Source organism: Buceros rhinoceros, unplaced genomic scaffold, assembly GCF_000710305.1.
Source record: "Buceros rhinoceros silvestris isolate BGI_N320 unplaced genomic scaffold, ASM71030v1 scaffold4997, whole genome shotgun sequence".
In the NCBI taxonomy this organism is placed as follows: domain Eukaryota; kingdom Metazoa; phylum Chordata; class Aves; order Bucerotiformes; family Bucerotidae; genus Buceros; species Buceros rhinoceros.
The window spans coordinates 106752-132127 of record NW_010420341.1 but is presented as its reverse complement, the minus strand read 5'-3'; the positions used below and the strand labels follow the sequence as shown (position 1 = coordinate 132127).

The 25376-nt window shown below is 38.5% G+C and overlaps 1 protein-coding gene across 1 annotated transcript in view; it reads left to right on the top strand.

The window, feature by feature from the left end:
- The first annotated feature begins 2916 nt into the window (after nucleotides 1–2916).
- SYT1 (synaptotagmin I) overlaps nucleotides 2917–25376 on the top strand; it is a 126192-nt gene continuing 103732 nt past the window's right edge. Inside the window, exon 1 of the mRNA XM_010139268.1 lies at nucleotides 2917–3108. Coding sequence (XP_010137570.1) covers nucleotides 2928–3108 — 181 coding nt within the window. The 5' untranslated portion in view covers nucleotides 2917–2927. The remainder of the gene's footprint in view (nucleotides 3109–25376) is intronic.

Genomic DNA, 25376 nt, shown 5'->3' with positions numbered 1-25376 from the left:
TGGCCTCAGTACTGGGGACCTCTGCCTGTTCAAGCGCGCTTGCAGTAAGCGTGGGTAAAGCCCTTCCCAAATCTTCATCCGCGAAGCCAAGCCATGAATGAATGAATGAACGAATATTCATTGCAGTGAACACTGAACTGGAAGTCATAATTGTATTTTATGACATTTCATTTGTTAATCTCTAAGAAATTTTTGTTTGCAACTACCATTTTCATAAATGGCAGATAATCTTCTAGTATTTTGTAGATCTTTACCTTCAGCAATGCACTGCAGCATTAAAGTAACCCTTTTTTTTTTTCAAAAGTCCAGTTTAAATCTAATTATTCAGTACTCTGCAGTTCTCTAGTAATATCACAGTGTTTACACCATTATTGTGGAAAGCTGCAGCATTACAATAATAGAAGCCATCAGATGTTATCTCTGTAAGCGAGTGGGCATGTGCTCCTCTGAAAATTCTTTGCTGCAGAAAGCTTCTTCTGAGACAAGATTCTTTTTCAGCCCCTTCACACCTATTTAAAATATCAAGACAGTGTCATTGGCTTGTAAAGGTCAAAGGCTCTGTAGCAAGTCTCAAAGCATTTATGCATGCCTCATTAGATGTAGTGACCTCTAACTGCACTAGGACTCTACTGAGGATTGTTCCTGGAGTTCAGAGGAATAGTTTGTTTTGTTGTTTTTTCCCTCTTGTAAATAAATGAAAGTGGAATGCTTCAAATCTATTCTTCTAATATATTTTCAAAATATAGCTCTAGAACTGGAAGCAAATAAATTACATTTGCCTTAATTTTTAATTAGCTGAAAGTCATCACTGCAAGTTGTGTCTTCCATTACAAAACAAAATAGTCATCTGCCAGGCCTGAAATAATTAAGCAATATATTATAATTAAGCAATTTAATTTTGATTTAATTATGATATATCATACAACTTTTCTTCGGATTTAACTGACATTCATTGATAAAATGCTATGATATAAAACAGCACTAATGTTTACAGCTGATAGCTCTGCATGCTTTGCTTCACAGTATTTGCCATTCGTCAGAGCATATGGAAAAAGTCTTCTAGTCTGCAATAGCTGGCATGTTATTTTATACTACCCAAATTATGCAATACATGTTTTTTTCCAATTGTTATTTTGGGAGGCAAATGGGGAAATCTTCTCAGACTTGAGCCAAAGTTCGTGGATATTAATTGGAAACTTTCCATCAACTTTGATCTGCTTTAGATGGTGAACTGCTCCCATGTTGTTACAGGCAAATAGATAAGACTGCATGCTTATGAAATATTTATTGAGCTGTATGATATACGTATTCTGTGTCAACATCAACATGATTTTCTATTAGGCTAGAGACTGTGAGGGCAGAAGCGATGGGCAGGCAGGGAGTATCACTTCATTCAGTGCTGGATCAATAAAATTGCTCCAAAATATCCACCAAATTGCTTCTTCAAAACAAGGCCAACCCCCTATTCTTTAAAAATCTTTTTCATTGGATGACAATATTGGAGAATGGCTTCTTTTCCAGGCTTCATTTGTGTGCAAACCCCTGTGTAATGACAAGAATGGTGAGGGTAATTTCAGAATGTTGTTTCTGCCTGCAGACAGGTCTGCACCTGCAGGTCTTCATGACTGCAGGCTCGTAGAAGTAGTGTTGAAGGATAAAAAGCCAATTCTCATCTTGATTTAGTGATTTGAGCACTCCCAGCAACATGCATGAAAATAGTCACGTAAGACAAGAAAGCTCATGATTCATTGAATTTCATGCACTCAGATTCTTATGCCTCTTTAATTTTGACGTGTTGTCTTTTTTCCCTGTGGTGATGTTTAAATTTCTCAGCAAAAGATCAAAGGCCAAACGGTTTTTGGGGCTAAGAGGAATTGTAAACTCAGAACACTAATGAATGTGTTGTCTCTCAAATCCTTTTTCCCTCCAGTTTTCTGAAGAAAAACAGTGATTATTCAGATCAGTGATGTTTAGGATGCAGCAGAAAATCATAATAATGTGTTCAAAACCAATATAAACATTTCAGCCAAACCTTCTTGTGATACTGAAATTGCTTTGTGCAGGTTGCCTCACCTTCACCCCACTGGCCCAAAATTCTTTGCTTTGTAGTGTATGCTCAAGGAAATGTTGTGCAAAATGCCCGTTAGACAGCATGGAATTAAAAATATGCTGATGTGGGATTATGTTTGTGACAGACTCTTAGATATTTCAATATGGCTGCATTTAGGTATCCTACAGATGTCGTAGTTTCATGAATACCCCAGTGAGACATCTGAATAATTTAAGAGAATATTGTCGGTAGCAAATGTCACACAAAGTAACTGGAAGGAAAAATTACCTTCAATAAGTGAAGATAAAAATGGATGCAAATCAGTTTCTATTCAATGTACAACTTGCTTAAATAAGAAACTGTTATTACTTTGACAGGAAATCTTGAAGTGTTTTTATTATATCCTCATCATTTAATTTATTTCATATAGCAACTTGGGCTATGATCCACACCTCTGTAACTCTCATAGAAAAATAATTGTGTAACACTGTGAAATTTGCACATAAGGTGCAGTTATTACCCAATTTGTTTATACTTTCAAAACTGAAGGCAAAACTGCATGAGAGTTTTACAGGAATTTTGAGTTTTCAAATTCAGTAGTTCAAAATACAACACCGATGGAGAAGAACACTAAGCAATAAAATGATTCTGGCTGAAATTAAACCTGCAAAAGACTTTTCTCTCTTGTCTAATAAATATTTTATGAAGAACATAAAGCAATATGCTGATGAAGTTGTATTTAACCACTAAGCATGAGCACCTAGTGATGTTCTACCTATTTAGTCTTTTATTGGTAAGAGATCTGTTTCAATGATTTAAACATCTTTTGGATTTTTTTGTTGTGTTTTTTATTCCAGCAGCTTATCCAGGGGTTAAAATGGTGAGTGAAAGTCATCATCAGGCCCTGGCAGCACCGCCAGCCACCACGGTAGCAGCAGCCCCTCCAGGTAATGTCACTGAGCCAGCCAGTCCCGGAGGAGCAGGAGGAGGAGCAGGAAAAGAAGATGCATTTTCCAAGTTAAAAGAGAAGTTCATGAATGAACTGAACAAAATTCCATGTAAGTAAAACCTGATTGATTAAAAGCCTTCTGTCAGCAGATTAGACTTAACTTGACATTTTCCTCTTTGTCATTTATTTAGACAGCACACTAAATGTTTTCTAGTCAAAACTAGAAAAATCAGAATATAAACTTGATTTAGAAAGCTACTCAAAATTAATTGGATTAGAAAAAATAAGGTTGAGCTTCTGTAATTTGGGTCTATTCTTATTATGTCAGATCGTCTTGGTAATTTTTGCTCATGAATTTTTGTTGCTTAATCATCAAAACTGGAATGGTGGAGCTTCACAGTAGCCATGGGACCAATAAACAAAGTATTTCCTAACAGTAACACTTAGGGTTTCACATTTATGACAAACGTGTGCGAGCATATTACCTTAAAGCAAAATTTGGCCAGAACTCATAAATATTGCGGAAATAAGGAAACTGTATATCTTTTGGGATTAGAAAATGCAGAAAAAAACTGGGGAAATGGCTTTTTAACAAGGAAATAGCTCTAATACAGCAATAATGTGAGAAGATAGTCATGCTTTTCCCACTCAGTAACTCTGTCAGACCAGACATTTAATGTTGTTTGCATGAGTTCCTGTACCTGTGCAGAACACTTTAAAGTACCAATGTATATTTCTGTGAATTCAATAAGGTTAAAGTCAGCAGGGTTCTTTTGGTCTGCACTAGAAAGTATTGATTCAAAGCAGAGGCCTCAGTTTGTTCACATCTGAAAAAAATATATAAGCATTAACTTTTTGCTGTTGTTTATGATAATAGTAGGGTTCTTGAACCTGTTTGGTATGTTTCAGTATGCATACACTGGTATTAAATACACCCGTAATTCCACATTGTCAATGTCATTTCATAGAGTAAAGAAAAAATTCTTTTTCTTACTGACAGAAAAATTACCTAATGATACAAGCAGATAGTCTTGGCACTTTTGTAGATATGAAGGTAAAGTCTTGAGCGTGTATGTGTGTTTTAATAGCAGGCATTAGAGAGTCATTCAATCTTTCATAATTTTTACTTCAGAAGAATAAATAAATATAAAATATTTTCAGGGAAGTATTTTAACATATCTAAGAGTTTTCATTTTTAGAAGGTTATCATTTCTGTGAAGAAATGATGTGTGACTGATAAAGACAGATAACAAATTAGAATATTAATCGATTTTTTATCTTGGAAATGGATCTTGGCAATCTGACAGAAGCGATTTTTGCAAAATTGATAGCAAACAGCTTTGCTCTGTCAGTCAAAATTCTCACTTGCAAGAATAGAGGTGTTATAGTGGTAAGAAGTCCATATGTCATTAGTTTGGTAATCTGCACAGTCCATTGCAGACCATGCTGAAATGAAATTGCCTGATGATATCATGGGAAAAACAAAACTACAAGAAGAAAAAAAAAGGAAAAATAAAAGACAAGACATTGAGGGAGAAACAGTCAGCATTTGAAGCACTTGTCTTCTATTTTTTATCTCACCATGCTTTGTAAAAAAGGTAGATGACATTTTATGTAGATATTCCTTCATTTTTAAACTTTGATTTTAAGATAGCAAAGGCGTGAATGGTTTCCAATATGAGGAACTCTGTAATGGGTAGTTCTAGAAAAAGGTCTGAGGAGCGGAACTCTCGATGAACTGCTGCATACTTTTATAAAAACAAGTGGAAAGTCTAACCCGGAGAATCTTTCCAGATCAGACTGAATAAAACTTTTCTTTTTTTATTCTTTTGATTAAAAAAAAAAAAAAAACAAACACAAAAAACCTCAAAGAGCCAAAAACCTACTATTCCATGATGAAAATGCCTATGGGGAAAAGTGTGCTATGCCATAAGACAAGTCTTGTTTATGATAAATACAAATAAATACATTATAGTACCTATAAAATATGGTACCTTATGCCAGTAGTGAGACCAGAACATATTCCTCCCATTTTAGAAATCTGGACTCTTACCCAAGATCATGCAGTATTTCTCTGGTGGATTGGAGAAATGAACCTGGGGTAGTCACAAATCCCATACCAATTTTCTCTTCTCCTTCTGGAGGCTGCAGATGTGAATGGATATTTCCAGCATCTCCATCAGATACTGGGACTGCTTAACAAGGCATTCTGCTGTGTATTTTTTTTTTTTTTACTGTTGCCATTTCAAGAAGAAAGTTGAACATTCATTGTACTACAAAGGGGCAAAGAGTTTGGATGTGGGTTTTTTTAAATATTTAAAAATTAAACAGTGTCATTGACATGTTGGCACATTTTATATCCCAAATAACTTTTGTTTTCCCCATTTTCCCCAGTAAGAAATCCTGCATGAATGGACTGTAATCGACAGGTCTATATGTGTTTCTCGTTTTTAAACTAACACAGATAGATCACCAAATAAAAAGTTTAAGTATCACCAAATAAGTTTAAGTAGGCTGTCTCCAAAATATTGGGGGCATGAGGGGTGAGGAGACCTCGTTTCCTTGTCAGACAATTGTAGGATTTCCTTACTATTTGTTCGCTTTATGTCATTAGGAAATTCTGAGCAAGGTAGTGTTAGCCTGTTAAAAAGCTAAAGATTTAATTGTGGTAGAAAAGTTGTCAGACCTTACCTCTTACAGCTAGTTCCAAATTCTTAAGAATCTGTCTTAAAACACCGACCAAATAATTTTTGTAGTATCTTTCTGGGAATTTCTTGCTGTGAAAGAGAATAAAGGCAGTGTATGGGCCCCACTGGGACAGCACAGATACTTGGGTCTAAGAACAGTTCCAAGACCATGCATGGATCAGGTTTTTCCTCTGGTAAATTCAAACTGAGGACCTGACCCCAAGTCTTACATGTGGAGGAGGAACACCACAGTCAGCAAGCTCTCTAATCCTTGCGGACAGGCCTGTTTTCTAGTTCATGTACTTTCTCATTTAGAACTAGTAAAAGTCTCATGTTCATCCCCACATGACGGGGAAGGCTTTGAAAGCTCAGTAGTTACTGCAAGACGATTGTTTTTTTCAGTGCTCTATTGCCTATGTGCAAGAGAGAAATGATTAGATGGTTTTGGTTTAGTTGCTTCTGAGATGTCTGCAAATGGAAAGTAAGCCATCACGATTTAATGGATGTATAATAGAACGTATCCATATTGCGAAAAAGCTCACCTGCAGCCAACTTGGTTTGAGTGATAAAAAAGGCAAGCCGTAGTAGGGGCTAATTTATATATAGACTCTTCTTTCTAGTTTTTCAAATAGATTACATAATATCAAGTCATGGTTATATTAAAAAAACCTCACTCAAATAGTGGAATTTATGATGACAAAAAAAAAAGGTACAGCAAACTACACCCAGCTGAATAAATACTGTCCCTTCCATGTGGCTTATAATAGAACTGTCACCTTTTTAAAATAATATGTTTTGTAGAACACATAGAAGTCAAAGTTAAATAGTCTACACATACTTAACTAAATAAAAATATCAGGATTCCCATTAAGATTTCAGTTTGCGAAACTACGAGATAAGGTCTGCGCAATTTATATCATGCTGATATTTCCTCCTGTAATACATGAACCAGAGAAGTCTTATTTTGTTAAAAATTGGTAATTTAATAGAATGAGGAAATAAAAGCTCCAAGAAGAAGAGAGGGCCTATTTGTATGTATACTTACATTTATTTCAAGAGCAGTAATGCAGTATGTAAACCCAGTAAAAATTTTGATTCATAGAAGCAGAAATTTCAGTTTTTTAATTGATTTGTATCTCTTTAAAGTAGAATGTATTCCACATTTTGTGGCAGGGGCGTGCAGGCTTCCAAAAGCACACAAATCATTCAGAATGGTGATATATTAACATCCATTTCACTCTGGATAAAGCAAGGAGGATTATTTTATTGCAATGAGTCATACAATTAAAGTGCAAGAATCCTGTAAGGTTACCGAGGCATAACTGTGAAGGATTTTTTCCTCCGTTATGTAAATGCCTGCATTTTGGTTGTGAGTGGCTGATTTGCATAATCATGGTACAGTTGTTTTTCCATAACTGCACTGTGTATAAAAGTCACTTTATTTTAATTGGTTCTTATACTTTCTATCCCAATTTATCTATAATCTGCAGAATTTTTAAGCTGTTTACCAGAAGAAGAAAGAAGGCTCCATCTCTGCTTTTACACTTTGCATTTTAAATGTAGTAATTCCAGCACCTGAAGAAGGAGGTAAAAAAAGCAGATAAAATGTCACTTACACATTGCATTAAAAGACTTTATAAGATACATTGATCCTTTCTTTCCTTCCTCCCTCTCACTGCTTTTCTGTCTGAGCCTTTGTTTATGGGGTAGGAAAATACTGCCATACATATACAGTGAGTGAATTCTAACTCACTAAGACTGTGGGAATGAAAGATGGCAACAGCTGTGAAGGCTTTAATTGTCGTGATACTGATACTAACCATACACAGATAAAACTTAGCATCAATCAATGTTAGTTTATTTAATAAGCCTCTTTGTAAAAGCAACACGATCTTGATGTGTGTCCTAAGAACACATTCCTGCATAAACAGAAAACCTTGTTCTGCCAGCAAAGTAAGTAAAACAGCAAAAATCCAATAAAATTCCAGCATGTGTCTGACTGAATAATTATATGCTGTTAATGTGACTGGTGTAATCTTGAATAGCTGTAATAGCTGAATGCATTGAATCCAGGATACTGCCATTACCTCTTTAATAGGAAGTTATTGCGTATTTCTAATGTTCTTTGCTGCCTTACATTGTAATTAGGTAAAAAAGTTACATTTCCATACCATCCTGCTCTGAAGTGTTTGGCTGGCTTGCAGCTCCATTTGGGCTCAGTAGCTGGTGCTCAAGACCCCTAAATTTGATTCATCGTGTACAACTGACTGATAATCCCCTAGACTAGGAGCTCAAAACTGTGTGATGATTCAGGCTAAAACCTGATGTTCTGTGCAGCCTTGTTTCACATTCTGTTTGCAGATAGTCAGAGAAAGGTTTATTTCCCTCTCCTTGCCTTAATGGCTGCCAAAACCAAATGGGCCTGAAGGCCACAGAGGAAACTGTAACAGAAAGTGTAAAAATAAGACTCAGGACTGGTTTAATTCTAAATAGCAGCTTAGTAAGTCAAAGTACAGAGGTTGAGATATGTTTGGGCAAATTAACAAGTAAAATAGTTCTGGATTATATGTTAAGCATTTAGGTTTAAGTTTCAGCATTCATTAGTCATTCCAGACACACCTCATCATTTCTTTCTCCCTGCTGGTCTCCGCTGTTCTGCCCTTCTGCCTTTCTTGATTGACCAGCTGAGGTTGTATTAAGAGCTCTTGTTGCTCTCTATAAATGGCAGTAAAGTTAATTTCTTAATATTTCATTCTTCTTTGGCATCAAGATTATCAAGGAGATATTATTGAATTTTGTCTGTTATTAGAAAATTGATGATTTTGTGGGGGGGGTCTTGATGAAACTTAATTTTTATGGAGCTGCCAGCTTGATTATTTGCAGAAAATCAATTCAGGCTGTTCATTTCCCCGCTTCTCCTAATGGTTCCCGGGGTACAGGTGTCACTGTCACAGGGAGGAGAGGGCACATTAATTTCTAAGTTCATAAGAAAGAAGCAAAATGCTGATAACTGAATGCTTTCAGATTTCCAAACTGGATTAATAGAGACAGACCAATACCACAAAATCTGAATGAAGTTCTCAGTAGTCAGTATTGTTTCTACTTCCACAGCACATACAAATGTTACTCAGTGCCTAAGATCTTCTTAGGTTAGCCAGAAAAAGATTGAGTCTCTGCTTGAGAGACCTTCCTGTATAAATACATGGCAAGTAATAGCTGCCTGCCTGCAGAAGATGAGCACTATGTATATGCATGTTCATATATATATATATGCACACACACATGTATATTTGTCAATAAAATAAGCAGTGATGTCAGCTTAGGAGCAGTCTGACATTGGCAAATTGTTGAGGTATCCTTGCAAAGAGGACTTATAAGGAGAGATTTAGAGGAGAATAAAGAAAGAAGTTTCTTGATGTTCAGAAATGTCTGAAGAAAAGTGCTGGAGGAAGTGGGAAGGCATAAATTCAAGTCTTCTTGTTTCCCTTTCTGTCATCAAATCATTAGCAGTTGCACATGCCAAGAAAATAGGTGCAGCTTTACACGGGGGAAAAATCAGGGAAAGCAGAATTAAAGATTTATTTTGGGACACAGAACAAGTACAAGAAAGAGCTATTACAGTACAATAATAGAGAGGGAAAAATCATTATTTCTAAATATAGCAATTTAAATGCAAATCTTAGACTACTTTGTTTTCTCCCTGTACCCTGTAGTCCCAGAGTTTAGAGTTAAGTTATTATATGAAAACTTAAGCACTTTTTTTATATTAAATAAAAGTTTCTAGATCACCTGCTGGTAGGGAAAAGCTTGAAAATACTGCCCACAATGCAACTCTGTGGTGGTTTTGGTTTTTTTTGTAAACTCACAATATGAAAGTGCTTTCATTATTTTTAGAGATCCAGTGTATTTTAAATGCTTGAAATTAGCAGTCCTGAAAATACAGCTTTTAAATCCAGAGTATCTAAGTAGATACTGAGGGGTGGAAGAATGGAAGTGAAAAATTTGTGAAACAGAACATGGATGAAAATCCTTGTCGGGAAGGAATAGCATGTGGTCCGAGATCCTACTGAGTTGCACTCTGTTGTTTTTACACTCCCTGAGTTATTTTTCTGTGCCTTCTGATAGGCTTCCCCTAACATGTCCTGTACTTAAACTTTTGGGTGCATGACAGGTGCCAGTCTGATCCCCATACTGGGCTGAGCTAGCAGCCTCAGACTGTTAGAAGTATGAGCTGCTATGACCCAAAAGTGCTGCTGCGGAGCGTAGCTGGATCCAGCACCGGCAAGGGCACATGCTTACCATGAGGTTACACACCAACTCTGATCAAGGAAAGCACAACCCACGCATCCGATGCACTTAAGCCTGGGGGAAGACCCCATTCCTATACTGGCCAATATCTTGGCTCCTTGGACAAGCCAAGCAGGAAAGGAGAAATCAGAAGAGCAGACTCCTGCAACTTGAACCCTTGAGCACAGAGGGAGCCTGTCACATGCTAAACCCATGTCCTCTTCTGAAGCACCTTGAGAATGCACTGTCCTGTCTGAAAAGAAATACTTTCTCGTAACCAGGAGGACAGTGGGAGCGTAACCTCAGTGTCAAACAGAATTATACATTATTGATTACATGTGTCCGAAACATCATTTTCAGACACAGCCGTTGGTTTTGAGTTGTATAACCTAAAAGAAGAAGGAGAAGCAAGTTCTCCTGTGAAATACATGATGCTGAAAATATTTCAGCAAAATATAATAAAATAAAAAAACCCCATTGAGATTAACTTTTACAGCCATGGGGATGAAATTAATCTGTAACAGAAACGGGCGAGCACCTGCCTTTGGTTTGGTGATAGGGATTTAACATGGGGTGCCAGAGTACCCCCAAGGCTCTCCTCTAGCACATCACTGTGATTATTATTTTATATGCTACAACCCCTCTGGTATGTATTTATTGCACATAGATATGTCAAGTTGTGTCAGTGCCTTATAAATTGAGTAGAGAATTCAATTTACAAGCAGAAAACTGAACATGGTTGCTGGCTTCCATTCCTTTTACACTTGCTTCCTGGGAATGTATCTTAAAATTTCATTACTTTGTATGAGGGAAAGTGTGCTAAAATTTTGTTTACATACATAAGCACAATTTTTCCTAGTCTTCTTTCAAACTTTGCTGCAGATGAAGTGTCTACTGAAACTACCCATTATCTGTTAATATTCAATTTGTAATCTTGCTCTGAACATGAGAGCTCATGGAACAATTGTTCTGAACTTAAAATTGAGAATACACGTAAAGATTGATTCTCAGCAGCATACTGCATAGAAGAAAAAAAGCACTTGGGACTGTGGTTAATAGATTTGCTTTTTAAAAGTATGGTTTAAATGGACAATGAAAATACAGCAATTACTGTTAAGATTGATATTCCATTCTTACCTCATCTACTTGTGCCTAGGCACTGTGGCAAGCTACAAGATATTCTATCGCATTTTTATAAGAACCCAGAGTAGATAATGAAGCCTCTGTTATTCTGAGGCACTGTTGTAAGCTGGCACAGCTGAAGAACAGAATGTCACTTTTTTATTGTTATTGTTAAGTGTTTTACTTAGAACTGGGTGAGTTTGCTACTGAGAATTACCCAAACTAAAGTCTCGGCTGAGGGGTTATAAATATATAAACACCCTCCTTATTTTGGTTGGTTTTAAAGTATTTAAACTTTTCTAAAGAGACAATATTTCCTTTACTGATATATGAAGTGTTTAAGATATCTGGTTGTCAATGCCACATTGCCAACCAGGGTGAAATACTAAGCTACTGACCAGCAACAGGAGCTTTCAGGAGTGCTGTAGGTCCATAGTACCCTTTCTGGCATTCCTTTTATCTTTTCAGTCTTGACTTGTACTTCAAGCAACATCTTGAACTGGTCTAGATTAGAAAATCTCTACTGCTTCCAGAACACGCAGACAGTTTGCAAGAGTTGTGGAGGTGGCCTCATCTTCAGAAGGATGTCGGTATGGGTAGACTTTGCTCTGACTCCACAGAAGGAAGCTGTGCTGCTGAACTTGAATGACTGCCTCATGAAGGCTGAGTTCCAGCTGGCAACTGACTGAGCCATCTGCCTACTCCTGTGCAGGTTTCTGAATCTGAATCTCATCTTACCAACTTCACCAAGAGCTCCCTAATTTGCTCACAGCCCCTATTTCATCTGGGGGCATGTTTCAGTACTGTAGTTGGCACTCTTTCTCTATTGCAGTGAGAGCCACCAAAATGAAAGATGAGATCTGCCCTTTCAGATGGGAAAGGCACTTCAACTCACATCTCAAAAGGAGCTCCAGAAATGCTCAGGTTTTCTACACTTAGCTTTTAGGAACTAGGCTGCGGGACTCAAATTCAAAAATCCGAGTTAAATGCTTTGGCTTTCTTTAGAGTTGCAGAGAAACAGGAGGCCCAGGTTTATCCAGAAGGAGAGACTGGAGGGAGATGTGTCTGAAATGCTACTGGTCTCACAGACTTTGATATCTAGGAGAAGCCCTAGAGTAGGCCTTTATAACAGATTTACAGCCTGAAGATACTTTCCCTGGACATATAGACCTGATTTCTCTCCCTTTGAGAGCGATTGTTTTACTCTCTTCTGTCAATGTACGATCTAATAGAGAGCAAGGGAACTCAATGGACCAGAGACCTGGCTGAAGGACAACATAAGGATTTTGCAGTGAAATGTCATTGGACAAAATAAGCAATTGGGAGTTTAGAGGTCTTTATTCTTCACTAAATGTCCCACCCCTGCCTACGAAGCATGACACCATGAATCCTGCCTTTCTTTCCTAGCTATTCCTCTGGGAAAGGCATATCCAGCTTAGCTTTCCATATTGATCCCTTGATTTCCTTTAGCCTCAGGAAGACCAGGAACTCAGGTCCTATTTTAGGCTGCAGCCTGAATGATACTCCTGAACTGTTGCTGGCAGCTCTCATGTTATCAGTTTGAAGCAGCCACACAAACCGTTCATTTGACACAGTGGCAGTGTGGCAGAGGTGACAGTTCCTTGAAGAGGAACTTGGTAACCCCACAATAGGACTGAAAGTCGTATTTCCACATGAGAAGTTTTCTTCCTCTAAAACTGCGTCAGGACCATCCTCTGTATGGTTGTACCCAATCACAGAATCTTTAAGATCATCAAGACCAGCCATTCATCCTGCACTGCCAGGAGACTGAGGGACCAAACCATGTCCCTCAGCACCACATCTACATGTCTTTTAAATACCTCTAGGGATGGTGCCTCCACCACTTCCCTGGACAGCCTGCTCCAATGCTTTACAACCCTTTCTGTAAAGAAGTATTTCTTAATATCCAATGTAGATCTCCCCTGGCACAACCTGAGGCCATTTTGCCTCATCTTGTCACTTGTTGCTTGGAAGAAGAAATCGACTGCCACCTTGCTGCAACCTCTTTTCAGGCAGTTGTAGAGAGCAATAAGGTCTCCCCCGAGCCTCCTTTTCTCCAGACTGAATAACCCCAGTTCCCTCAGCTGCTCCTCATAGGACTTGTTCTCTAGACCCTTCACCAGTTTCATTGCCCTTCTTTGGAGGTGCTCCAGGACCTCAATGTCCTTCTTGTAGTGAGGCACCCAAAACTGAACACAGGGTACAAGATGCGTCCTCACCAGTGCCAAGTACAGTGGGACAATCACTTTGCTACTCTCACTGGCCACACTGTTACTGATACAAGCCAGGATGCTGTTGGCCGCCTTGGCCACCTGGGCAATGGGGAGGAAAACTCCAGGACTAAGGCAGGCATCTGATTTTTTTTTTACAGGAAACATTTTATAGAGAGGCAATACATTCTTCATGTAGTCAGCAATGTCAGTAATAATTTTTGTATCTTTCTTACAGATATTTTTATGGTCCTTACATGCACATAGTGATAGTAGTAAATTCCTTTTCAGACCTTCATAAATATCAGTGCAATTTTTTTACCTTCCATTTAGTTTTAGTAAGCTGCTTTCTGAGAGCTGTACCTTCTTTTGTCACGTGGCTTACTATCACAACATACATTTTCATTACTGTTGTTTAAAAAAAAGGATGGCATTTAGGGCAGTTGTTTAGTTTAAACAATCAGTAGAGTGCTGCTTTGAGATCATTTGGAATGGGGGGAACTGAAATTTTCCAGTGGAAACCATTAGAAGAATGTAATTACCTCACTTGGGATTTGGGCCAAACCTGCAAACATCCGATTTCCACAGACGTGATTGAGGTTCTTTCCATTTAGTTTAATGAGAGTTGGATGGGGCTGTAAGGCATTACAGTCCTTTTGGGAAAATCCCAGGGGATCTTTCATCACCACAAAAGCTGAAGACACTGGTTTTATGCTTCCTCCAAAGTACAGCAGCCTTTGCATCAGCATATCCCCACCGCTGTTCCTCAGCATTACCGGCTCAGGGGGGAAGCAAACCACCACAGTGCTGCGTTCTATGCCTGAGAGGGATCCAGGATACTAGCAGATGATGTTGTTTAGCTTTCTTCTGCATTTAGGTAATCCATGCGCTTTAGTGAGTTATTCAGCTGTTTGGTGGGTGTACTGGAGTGCTGTAGCAATGAGCAGGGAGCAAATGTTATTAGCCTCACTAATTCCTCCTTCCTTTCAGCTTCAGCGCTGAGAAGCATCTGGAAGTCAGCGTCAGACTGTCACAGGATTTGAAGTCTGTTACAGATTCTTTCAGTGGCTGTACTTTAATCCTTGCAGACAAAGTTACAGGATTTCCTCCAATGCTACTGATAGTCCTCTCTTTGGCCAGACTTCTTCAATTATTCCCCCGGTATCAGAGGGAATTTTAAAGTGCTAGGAGCATATATGCTAACATTGATCACTTCTAATAGATCAGCAAATGTTGTAATGCCTTTCTGTCTCAAAGTTGATTTTGCTTTGCTTTGGTTTTTGTAAGAGGTAAAGATAAGCTGTAATATACTTAAGTGAACATACACTAAAATTATGTCCTTGTTTATAGTTGTCAGGGAGAGTACTTACTGTCAGGTTCCCAAGCTTAATGAGACTATACCCAGATTGTTGAATCACAGCAGCCTGTTACTCATTCAGCACAGACTGAGGTTTGGGAGACATTAGGAGACTGAAGTGTCAGTGAGGATTCTTGATGTAGCAAGGCAATGCTGCTGTTACCTGCTTTCCCACAACATTTTATGGGGCAAGGAAAATAAGGGGTTTTGCATCAGTATTTTGTTCTTACTGACATTTGGGAAGCAGAGAATTGAGAGTTTTAACTGGTCTGTGTTCTTGTCCTGATGTTAGGTGAACTTAAACTTGCCTTTTCAAATAATAATAATAATCATCATCATCATCATCATCAGTGATTCTTTCTCCAAGAAGGTGCGGCTTTTGCTTCCACCAGACTGATGACTGTTAATGACAGTATATGTCTTCACAATCTCTATATCAATAGGTCTGATGTTCTGAAAATTACTATTACAGAGTGTGTTTGCAAGATGTATGGCTTGTAAGCATTAGAGGTCACATCTGTGATCTGAAAGTAAGTGATAACCAGTTTGTGACTTACAGCTCCAGTTCTTCTCACCATCTATCACCTACTGCTTCTTTTCCATGCTTTTTCCTGGTTCCCTCTTCTCACAGCACCTCTCATTTACACTTTCTGTGTCTCCAGAAGAAAAAAAAAAAAGTCTTGCTATTTCACAGAGAATACAGTTACAGGAGGAAATTGGAAAGTTAAAGCCTCTGAAATTTTTTTGACATATGTCTGAGAGAGGCATATGGCTCCCTACCAGTGCTAATCTCTGTTCCATTCTCCAGGCTGTCTATCTGCCATAGGATACTCCTGATGAAAAAGAATAAATATAAAATAATATTTCTCTACTTTTCCCTCTACTTCACACAGAGCTTTCTAAGAAGGAGTGAAAAGCATTCAGCTAACATTTTAGCAAAACTGAGTATTGGTGTTTATTTTTTAGTAATTTCAAGACTAATGTCCTGTAAAATGTACAATTTTTTTCCTGTCGCCATGGCAGAAGTCATGAGGGTAGGGCTAGCTGATTTTTTGCTTTAGACTAACAGGGCTGCTGTCAGTGGTTGTTCTTTATCCCATGAATATGTCAAATGTTCCTGCGCTGAACCATGAACTGGAAACCTCATATCCCTGCTCAAATGTTTTCTAACTGCTACTAACTATGCTACTAGTTGGACAGGAAACATTTTTGGAAGGAGAGGCAGAAGAGAAAAGTGTGGTGCATGTAAACCTGCAATGTCAATGCCAGGCAGAAAAATTGTGTGTGACCTCAGATAAGGATCAACAATTGAGGCAAGCCAGGATCAATTGCAGCATTGCCAAGTTTTGTGAGAAGCCAAAGGAAAATTTGTTACATTGGTGGCCTCCAGAAGGTTAGTTCCTGGCATGAGCTGGCTCAACTTGAAAGCGTATGAGACCAATTAAGTAAGTACTAGCCACTTGCAAGGGGTATGCATGTCAGAAACTGCTTTCGTAAAGGGATTAAAAGGACCATCAATCACAATATAGTCTACATGTTGGCTATAATTAAAATACTTTGATTAGAGGGCCATTTAATAGGATTTATTTTGAGATGGTTTTTTTTAACTCTTCAGTGGTTGCATCTGTGAAAGCTACTGTAGAGATAGTGGATCTCTTAAGACCTCAGCAGTGAGGTAAATGGAATTTATCATAGAATAACAGAATCATAAAATGGTTTCAGTTGGAAGGGACCTTAAAGATCACCTAGTTCCATGGTCGGGGACACCTTCCACTAGATGAGGTTGCTCAAAGCCTCATCCAACCCAGCCTTGAAAACTTCCATGGAGGCAGCTTCCACAACTCTTGGCAACCTGTTTCAGTGCCTCACCACCTTCACAGTAAAGAATTTCTTCCTTATATCAATTTTAATCTACCCTTTTTAAGTTTACTTAGCTCTTACCCCTTGTCTTACCACTACACTACCTAATAGAATCCCTCCCCATCTTTCCTGCAGGTCCCCTTGAAGTACTAAAAGGCCACTAATAGGTGTCCTCAGAGCCTTCCCTTCTTCACGCTGAACAGCCCCATCTCTCTCAGCCTGTTCTCATAGGGTGCTCCAGCCCCCTGATCATTTTTGTGGCCCTCTTCTGGACCTGCTTCAACAAGTTCATGTCCTTCTTATGTTGGGGGACCCGGAGCTGAACACAGCACTTCAGGTGTGATCTCACAATGCAGAGTATAAGGGAAAAATCACGTCCTTCGACCAGCTTCTCATGGTGCAGCCCAGGATATGATTGGCTTTCTGGGCTGTGAGCACACATTGCTATCTCATGTCCAGCTTTTCATCCACCAGTACCCCCAAGTCCTTCTCTGCAGGCCTGCTCTCAATCCACTTGTTGCCCAGCCTGTATTGGTATCAAGGATCACCCCAACCCAGGTTCAGAACCTTGCAGTTGACCTTCTTGAAATTCATGAGATTCGCACAGGCCCACCTCTCAAGCCTGTCAAGGATGCTCTGGATGGCTTCTCTTCCCGCCAACATGTCAGCCATACCACACGGTTTAGTGTCATTGGCAAACTTGCTGAGGGTGCAGTCAAGTCCACTGTTCATGTCACTGACAAAGATCTTAAACAGCACCAGTCCCAGTACGAGCCCCTGAGGCACACCATTCATCTCTGGTCTCCACCTGGACTTCCAGCCATTGACCACAACTCTTTGAGTATGACCATCCAGCCAATTTCTTATCCACCAAGTGGTTCATCCATCAGATCCATGTCTCTCCTGTTTAGAGGCAAGGATGTCATGTGGGACAGTGTCCAATGCTTTGCACAAGTCCAGGTAGATGATGTCAGTTGCTCTTCCCTTATCCACCAACACTGTAACCTTGTTGTAGAAGGCCACCAAATTTGTCAGGCACAATTTGCCCTTAGTGAAGCCATGTTGGCTGTCACCTGTCTCCTCCTTATTTTCCATATGCCTCAGCATAGTTTCAAGGAGGATCCGCTCCGTGATCCTGCCAGACACAGAGAATTTTGCTCCACGGAAGGATTTCTTCTTTCATCAAGTGTCACCTCTACCATGATGTGCCTGAATAAATATATCTAGCTTCACTTACTTTAATGGAGTCTCCTGGGATAACACTGCCAACATAAGTTATTTATGGTTTGGGATGGATCGAATACTAGTCACAGCACAAAAATATTACCTTCCAAGCTTACTGCATATTGCAGGTGATGGAGACAAAAACTTTATTGTTATTAAAGTACTATATCAGCATAATACTGAAATTTACAGGCCCATTTTTACCTCTGCCCGCTGCATTTCTCATATACTATATTGTTCCTTTATATAGCCATAACTTAAGCTCTGAAGCTCCATTGACAAAGATTATTGATGAGGTCTTCCTTTTCCTCAGGTCAAGGACAGGCTTCTTACCACCTAGCAGATCCAATAGGTTGTGACAAAGTCTGATTAGAAACAGTCAAACTGTCATCTCAAAATATGCAGGAGTTTACTACCAGTTTCTGGAAATCCTTTTTGAGATTTCACCAAATAAGTCCTAATTTTGCTGTACTGCAGAGTAATATGCTAGTAAGAGCAATCAGAAAGTAAGGCAAATATTCACAGGGTTATTTCAGAGGTAATCTGGGCAAACCAATATTTCTTTGCTGCATTCCTTGGTTATTGAAAATACAGCAAAGGCAGCATGGGGTTAAGATTCAAATTTTATAAAGTGTTGCACTCACCAATGTAGTCAACTTTTAAGTCTAGAAGTTAGAAACTTTGCATCAGATGTCCAATATTGTTTTTAAAAGTAATTTCTCTTACTGCGTCTTGTATCTTACATGTTTTTTGCCATATGTAAATAACCATTCATTATTCATGGTGGCATAAAACTCTGTGCTGATTTGAAGACAATTCACAAGTGGCTGAGCCATATTAAGTCTTTCATAGGTTTGCAGTTTGTCTTATGAGTACTATATGTTGAACAAGCATAGGAGAAACCCATGATCAAAGTAATACAAGAGTAATAGTAAAGATGATAAATAAAAATACATACACAATAAATATTGACTAATTAGTAAATGAAATATTACATACTAAGGAGTAAAACAAGTAAATACTGTGTCCTTAATGCAGTGTATGTACAGGTACATGTTGGTACCACACTCCGAAAGCCCCAAATTGCACTGAAATCAAAATATGATGTAAAAATAACAATGCGTTTGACACTCCCTCCTTCAATCCCTAGGAAATGAAAGATACTGCAGTAAAAGGCAATGTCAAGGAGATCTAGGTCTGAATAAGATTTCCCTTGTATAAAGTTAAATGCTTTTTATTTTGAAATTTTCTTTATGGTACATATTTAGGAGAAAGAAAACACAATTTTTTTTGAGGCCTCTGTTACCCTAAGGCTTTGTAGTATATTGCACAGTACTCTTAACCATCACGTATTCACAAAGGGGGACATTCATTCTGCTGTGTGGGCCTCTGTGACAGCCTGTGCAGCACAAACACCTCACCTTAATATAGGTTTTGAATTATGAAAGATGCCTTTTGCAAGCTTCTACAATGGAGAAAATTTCACAGAGGCATATAGAAAAATACCTTGAAAATGACTATTTGATTAACAATTTCATACTGACATTTCATGTGAAAATTAGTTATCACTTACCAAAATATTCTTTTCCAGTGAATCACCACACTTACCTTTCCTAGGTTAAAGGAATGCTGTAAAAAAACATGCAATGCTTTTTTCCTGTGTACTAGTTTACCTCAAGACATAATCCTACGAACACTGTTCAGCATAGTTTTGTTGAAATTAATGGAACTATTTACAACTGGAAGGACTCAAATTGGAGCTCTACTTATCTAGAAACATCAGGCAGCAAAGAAAATTGCTTTAATGGGACAATTTTGAGAATTTTCATGATTTGTTTTTGCTAGCCAAACCTTCTGTGTACATTTTTACAAACAGCAGACCAAATTTTCACCATGAGATTTATCTGTGTTATCGATTGCTTTTTTACTTGGAGGTTGTATTTTTATTCTCAGAACTAGTGGGAATACAGTGGGACTGAAGAAGGGAAGGGAAATTTTGATAGTCTTGTCACCAGTTTTGTTTTATATTAAGGATACTCACTAAGGCTATCATGAGAGGAAGAAGAATATGGTTTGCATCTTACTCAGTATAAAAAAAATTAAACCCACATATCTCACCCCACAGAGAACAAAGAGAGCCTATAGGCTCTAGGTTAGACTGCATGGAGAGTGCAATGCTTACCCCTCTCACTGAGACTGATAGAGGAATCCTCTGTGGCAGACTCATGAACTGGTGGACACTGTTCTGTGGGAGAAGTAGCTTAGCTTCTGGCTTATGTGGGGTAAATACATGTGGTACCCTGGTTAGGGTACCATCCAAGAAAAGAGAAGTCTCCAGAGCTCTACTTCCAAATGTATTTCCTTTTTTCATACAGTGACTATTTCATCTAAAATGGTAGGAAGAGTCAGTTTGCTGGCACTTTAGGAGAGTGTCATATCTACAGTATAGTTCTTTCATGCTCTCGTTTCATGAATCTGCTCTAACACAAAATGTGGCCAGATGTGGAGAGTTTCCTAGGAATATAGAGCTATGCCTGTCCCACAGAGTCAAGGACTTAGTAGAATTTGACATTTTAGCATTCTGGATATGAGTAAATTCAATATTTCAGCCATCTGGTGAGCCTTGAAAAACAAAGGAAGAAGAAAAAACAATGAGATCTAGAGACCCTCTTCAGCCTGCATGGATTCAGACTCCTGCCAGGCACTGTACCTTCATACCTTTGGCTTTCTACAGAGTTATTTTAGGTGCAACATGATCAAGACAGTTTAGACTATTATTTCCCTAAGATGAGAATATGCAGAGTATCTTGGTTAATGTAATACCTCATGGAAGTATGTTGTGAATAACTTTTCATCAAGGCTTGTCCTCCTTTGACCTTCTTAAGCATTTTAAAAGTTTTCTAATATGGAGTTTCTTTCCAAAATTTTTGAGAGAGAAAGAAAAAAAGTTAAAACACTGGAGTTTATTCTTTTACCTTGGTCTCACAGCCTCTTGACCGTATGCTGGGTAGAGAGTTATGCACATTATTTTAACTCGTGGCCATTTTAGTTTTCAGTTTTTAGAATAGCTTATGGCAGAATTTCAATGAGAATAATTTAAATGAAGTCGCTGAACAAGACAAGGGTTTGATCATGCCTGATTTTGCTGTGGACAGCTCACATCAGTAATGTAACACATCTGCCGCAGTGTCCTTTTGTAGTTGAGTTCTGCCTTAATATATGAGTTTGAAGCATGACTTACATCTTCAAGCTTTTTTCTTTTCTCCATCTGTATCATTTTGCCTAATAAAAGGACAATAGCTACACCAGTCAAAGTGGCCTCTGTTGCTGTTGTATCTGTGGATGCATTATCTCTGCTTCTGCTTCTGTGAATGAACAATTCCAAGGCAGCTTCAGAGAATTTATTTGCTGATTAGTCACCTGCTATTGAAATGGTTCCAAATAAAATGAAATGGCAGACACACAGGCTCTTGGAAGCTCTTTCCAACTATAAAAGGAATTCTGTGTGTTCTCTGCAGTGCTCAAGCTGCTTTACGGATGCACCATATTTAATTAGATTAGTTTTAATTAGACTGTAGATGCAAAGTTGCATCTCTTTATCACTATTAGTCTGTTTCGAGGCACTTTCAGCCAATAATAAACCACCGACACATTTGCATTCATTTAAATGTGTTAACCTTTTGCTTGCTGGAATAAATAGTATGAAAGAACATGTATAACTTAGAGATTAATGTGTCGTTATTGTCACGTGGCACCATATACAGAAAGTGTAGTAGGCTAAGAGTCGTGCAAGGGAAGAAAAAATGAAATTGTGCAGAAGAATTAATTCACTCTTAAATAAATCTCACTGAAAATTCAATTTATACTTATTTAAATTCCTTTGGAGTACTTATTTTCCAAGACAGTCTTTGCAAGCTTTGGACTTTATTGTTTGCTCTTCTACCCTTAATATTTGTTTTCTTTATGATCTTTTCATTTTTATTTCTTAATGCTTCACAGAGCCCATTTTCTTTTGCTGCCTCTCCCTTTCTGTTCTAAGCCTAACACAGTTCTGAGGAGACAGAGGATTAATTGTTCATTACTGGTCATGCTACAGGTTTGAAAGAATTGTCAATTAGTGATTACAAAGTTCTTATCAGGAAAGAGCACAGCTGCTTCTTTAGTTAATGGTAGAGTACTTGCAATTGGGAACCTTGGACAGAAACCTTGCTTGACAGAAGTCATGAGGACCATGGCCACTGACTTCTCATTCCAGAAGGGATTATTTTTCCTATGCTTAGTTACAACATTCCCTTTTCATTTTTATTTCTTTATTCTGGCCAAACCTGGGGTTAATCCCTTCAAGTTGGATTGTGTTTATATAGAGACAGAAGCAAGAGCTCTGCTGTGTACTTTTAATTTTAAGATTTGATCGTTTTTTTAGCCTCTTTGATCAGTAGCAATGATATTAATCTAGTGAGAAGAATGGGGTTTAAATAAATTTTTTTAACATTGAGCAATGAGGAGATGTAGTGGTTGTTGAATAGCAATAAGAAAATTGCTTGTCCATGTAAAGCAGCTGCTAAGGTTGACTGTAAATACTAGAGCAAAATATTATTAGAGTGGTAATATGCTAGTCTCAGGAGAGGAGCATACAGGGGGCAGAAGGTGACGACCCTGAAGTTTTAGTGACATTCTTTGTGATCCTGAAAGGAAGTCACAAGTTGTCTTCTCCTGACTTTCTTTCTTTAGAAGGAAGATATACTGCTCTGACTATGCCAATTAGCAAATCATCATTCAGAAAGCAATTCAAAGATAAAAAGCAGTGAACGTGGAGTGGTGTCAACCAGAGGACTGTAGATCCAAGTCTAGTATAGAATTTTTGAGTCAGGCCCTGATGACCATTTATTGCAGCAAAGTTAAACAAGAACCTCTAATAATTTATTTTCAGTGCTGGTGTAAGGTTCCATTTCGTATTCTCTTCACCCCAGTGAATAGAAGATGATAGTAACATTTCAGCACTGGGTTTTCAATATGCCCTTACAAGAATGTTTTACTCAGTGGAGAAAGTCTGGCCTGGATGTACCTGTAAGATCAATCTGTGCTGATCACACTCAATGTCAACTGGACACTGCAGAAGGAGATGGAGGAAAAGGATGCTCTTGGTGTGAATTGAGTTCATACAATTAGATCCCATAAGGGAGGTAAGTGCCTAGAAGGTATCTGCTTTTCGTCTGGGCAGCGTAAGACAAAACTGACACCTACAGCAGATGATCAAAGGTGGACTCTGGTACTGAGCAAGGAGATTTATTTCTTTCTGTTATAAGCAGGAAAAATGACTGACATAATTTGAGAAAAGCTTGCAGCCTGCACTCAGTATTACATGGCTGGACTTCAAACTCAACACAGGTGGAAGTCAAGGGGTCTCAGAACAATGAAAAATCTCCCAGGCTGGCTGTCCAGCAGCAAGCGGAATACAGGGGTTTAAAATGGAGGGTTTTCATCTGAAACCCTTAGCACCCTTAGCACAGACCAATAGACTCGTTTACCTGTCCACTTAACACTGGAGAAAGAATGAAAAATCCCCTTTGAAAGACAGATGCCTACATCCCTTCATTTCAGGGAATCCTAGAATGGTTTTGGTTGGAAAGGATCTTAAAGATCATCTGGTTCCAATCCTCAGCCATGGTCGGGGACACCTTCCACTAGATCAGGTTTCTCAAAGCCCCATCCAACCTGGCCTTGAGTACTTCCAGGGAAGGAATGAAGGTAGGAGTTGAACAAGGCTGGGTCTTCTGATGCTACACTGGTAGCACAGCTCATCACTTTTTTTATATATTAATCTGAAAGTTGGCATGCTCCTCCAGGAAATCGAGAGACTTAGATTAAATTCCTTTGTCAGGCTGGAGGCTCTGGTGTATGACAGCGCTTCTAACTCATGCTGAAGCCATGGCATTGTGTAGGAAATAATTCAAACTATAGGCCAAAATGAGAGGAGAGAACAGATTTCTAGTTTACATTCTCAACATCGCTAAATCTTAGAATAAGCAACAATCACCAAATGAAATACAGAAGTAGATGAAAAGAGTCGTCTTTTTTTGTGGTTTCGTCTCTGTCCCAAAGCTTGCAGAGTCATACTTCAGCTCTACTTTATGTCAGATTTAAAAAAAAATCATGAGATTTTTAGGGAGAGCTGCTGTCTTAAGAGACAACTGATAGTAGTTGCTTTTGCTGATAGCTGGTGAGATTAACAGGACAAAGAAGGCACTGGGACAAACAGCCTGTATTAATCCACTCCATACAAGAACATTTTGTGCTGTCCTTCAGGATGATATTTGTGCTTATAAAACTAAAACTATCAACTTTGGGTTACAGCTGTAACACACACTCATGGCCTAGTGAATGTAGGGCCTGACTAGAGCTCAGTTATTAGTTACTCAGGGTAATTAGCAGAAGACTTAAGCATGACATGTGAGAAAACATATTCCAGGCATACTTCATTAATACCATCTAACATTGCTAGGTAGCCAAAGTGAGAAGCACAACAACAGTGAGGAATGTGTTACAATATACTAACGTGGAATTGTGTTCCTGGTTCCTCCAGCAAACTGACCACTTTTCCAAGACACACAGCTTCCCTGGTCTTTTATGGGTAGCTTTTAATGCCTCCTAGGAGCAGTTTTAACTTGCAGACTGGAGAAGTAAGGAAAATTTGAATGCCCAGCATTTACACAAAGCATTTTAGAAAGAATTGTAACCTTACCTCAATGGAACAAAATTTCAACTTTTGTATTTATGGAGACCAGAAAAAAGCCTTAGAGTTCTTATCCTAAAAAGGATAGTCCTCCTTCTTAGGGAGCATCACTCCAGATTTGATTAGATCTGTTAATGAGGTCAAATGATGTTTTTAGGCTGGTAGCTAATGTAAACCAAATCTATTTATCACTTTGGCAGTGGTTCCTGCAACAGTGTTAATGACCATTACAGCATTTATAGTTAGCCAATCAAGAATGGTGCTTTTTGTGCAAAAAGGCAGAAGTTAGTAATCAATCATCATCATCATCATCATAATAGTGCTGCTAAATGAGGTTCTGAAAAGGAAGAGCAACATAGCTATTAACCTTAACCATACCTTGAAAATAGATTTCTTCCTACAAATGCCTTTACTGATATGTGGGTTGCAGCCTTGATAACTTCTTGAAGAATAAAGGTGGTCAAAATACTAGGCAAGGGCATAACCCGTATTTAGAATCTTTGCTTAAATCCTTTAAAATAAAACTGAATGTTTAAAAAGAGGAAGGTCAAATTCTGCTGTCAGATCACCTGAATAGCAGGTAAAACATTTTTTCCAAGAGACTTGAGTTGTATACAGTCAGTGAATAACCAAATTAAATTTCTTTTTTCTATATTAGCAATGTCAGTATCTAATAATATGGAGATTCCACAAAACTGTGTCTTCATAATATCTTCTGATACACTTCATAGTGACAGCCATTTGCTGGCGGAACAGAGCAGATTTCTGCAAAAGCTGTCTTGCACATTTATGCCGGTGGTGCTTTCTTGGGACGTTTGGCTTGGCAGGAAAGAAGTGAAGGGAGTTATCTTTTGTAGTGCTTGCTGAGGCAGAGGT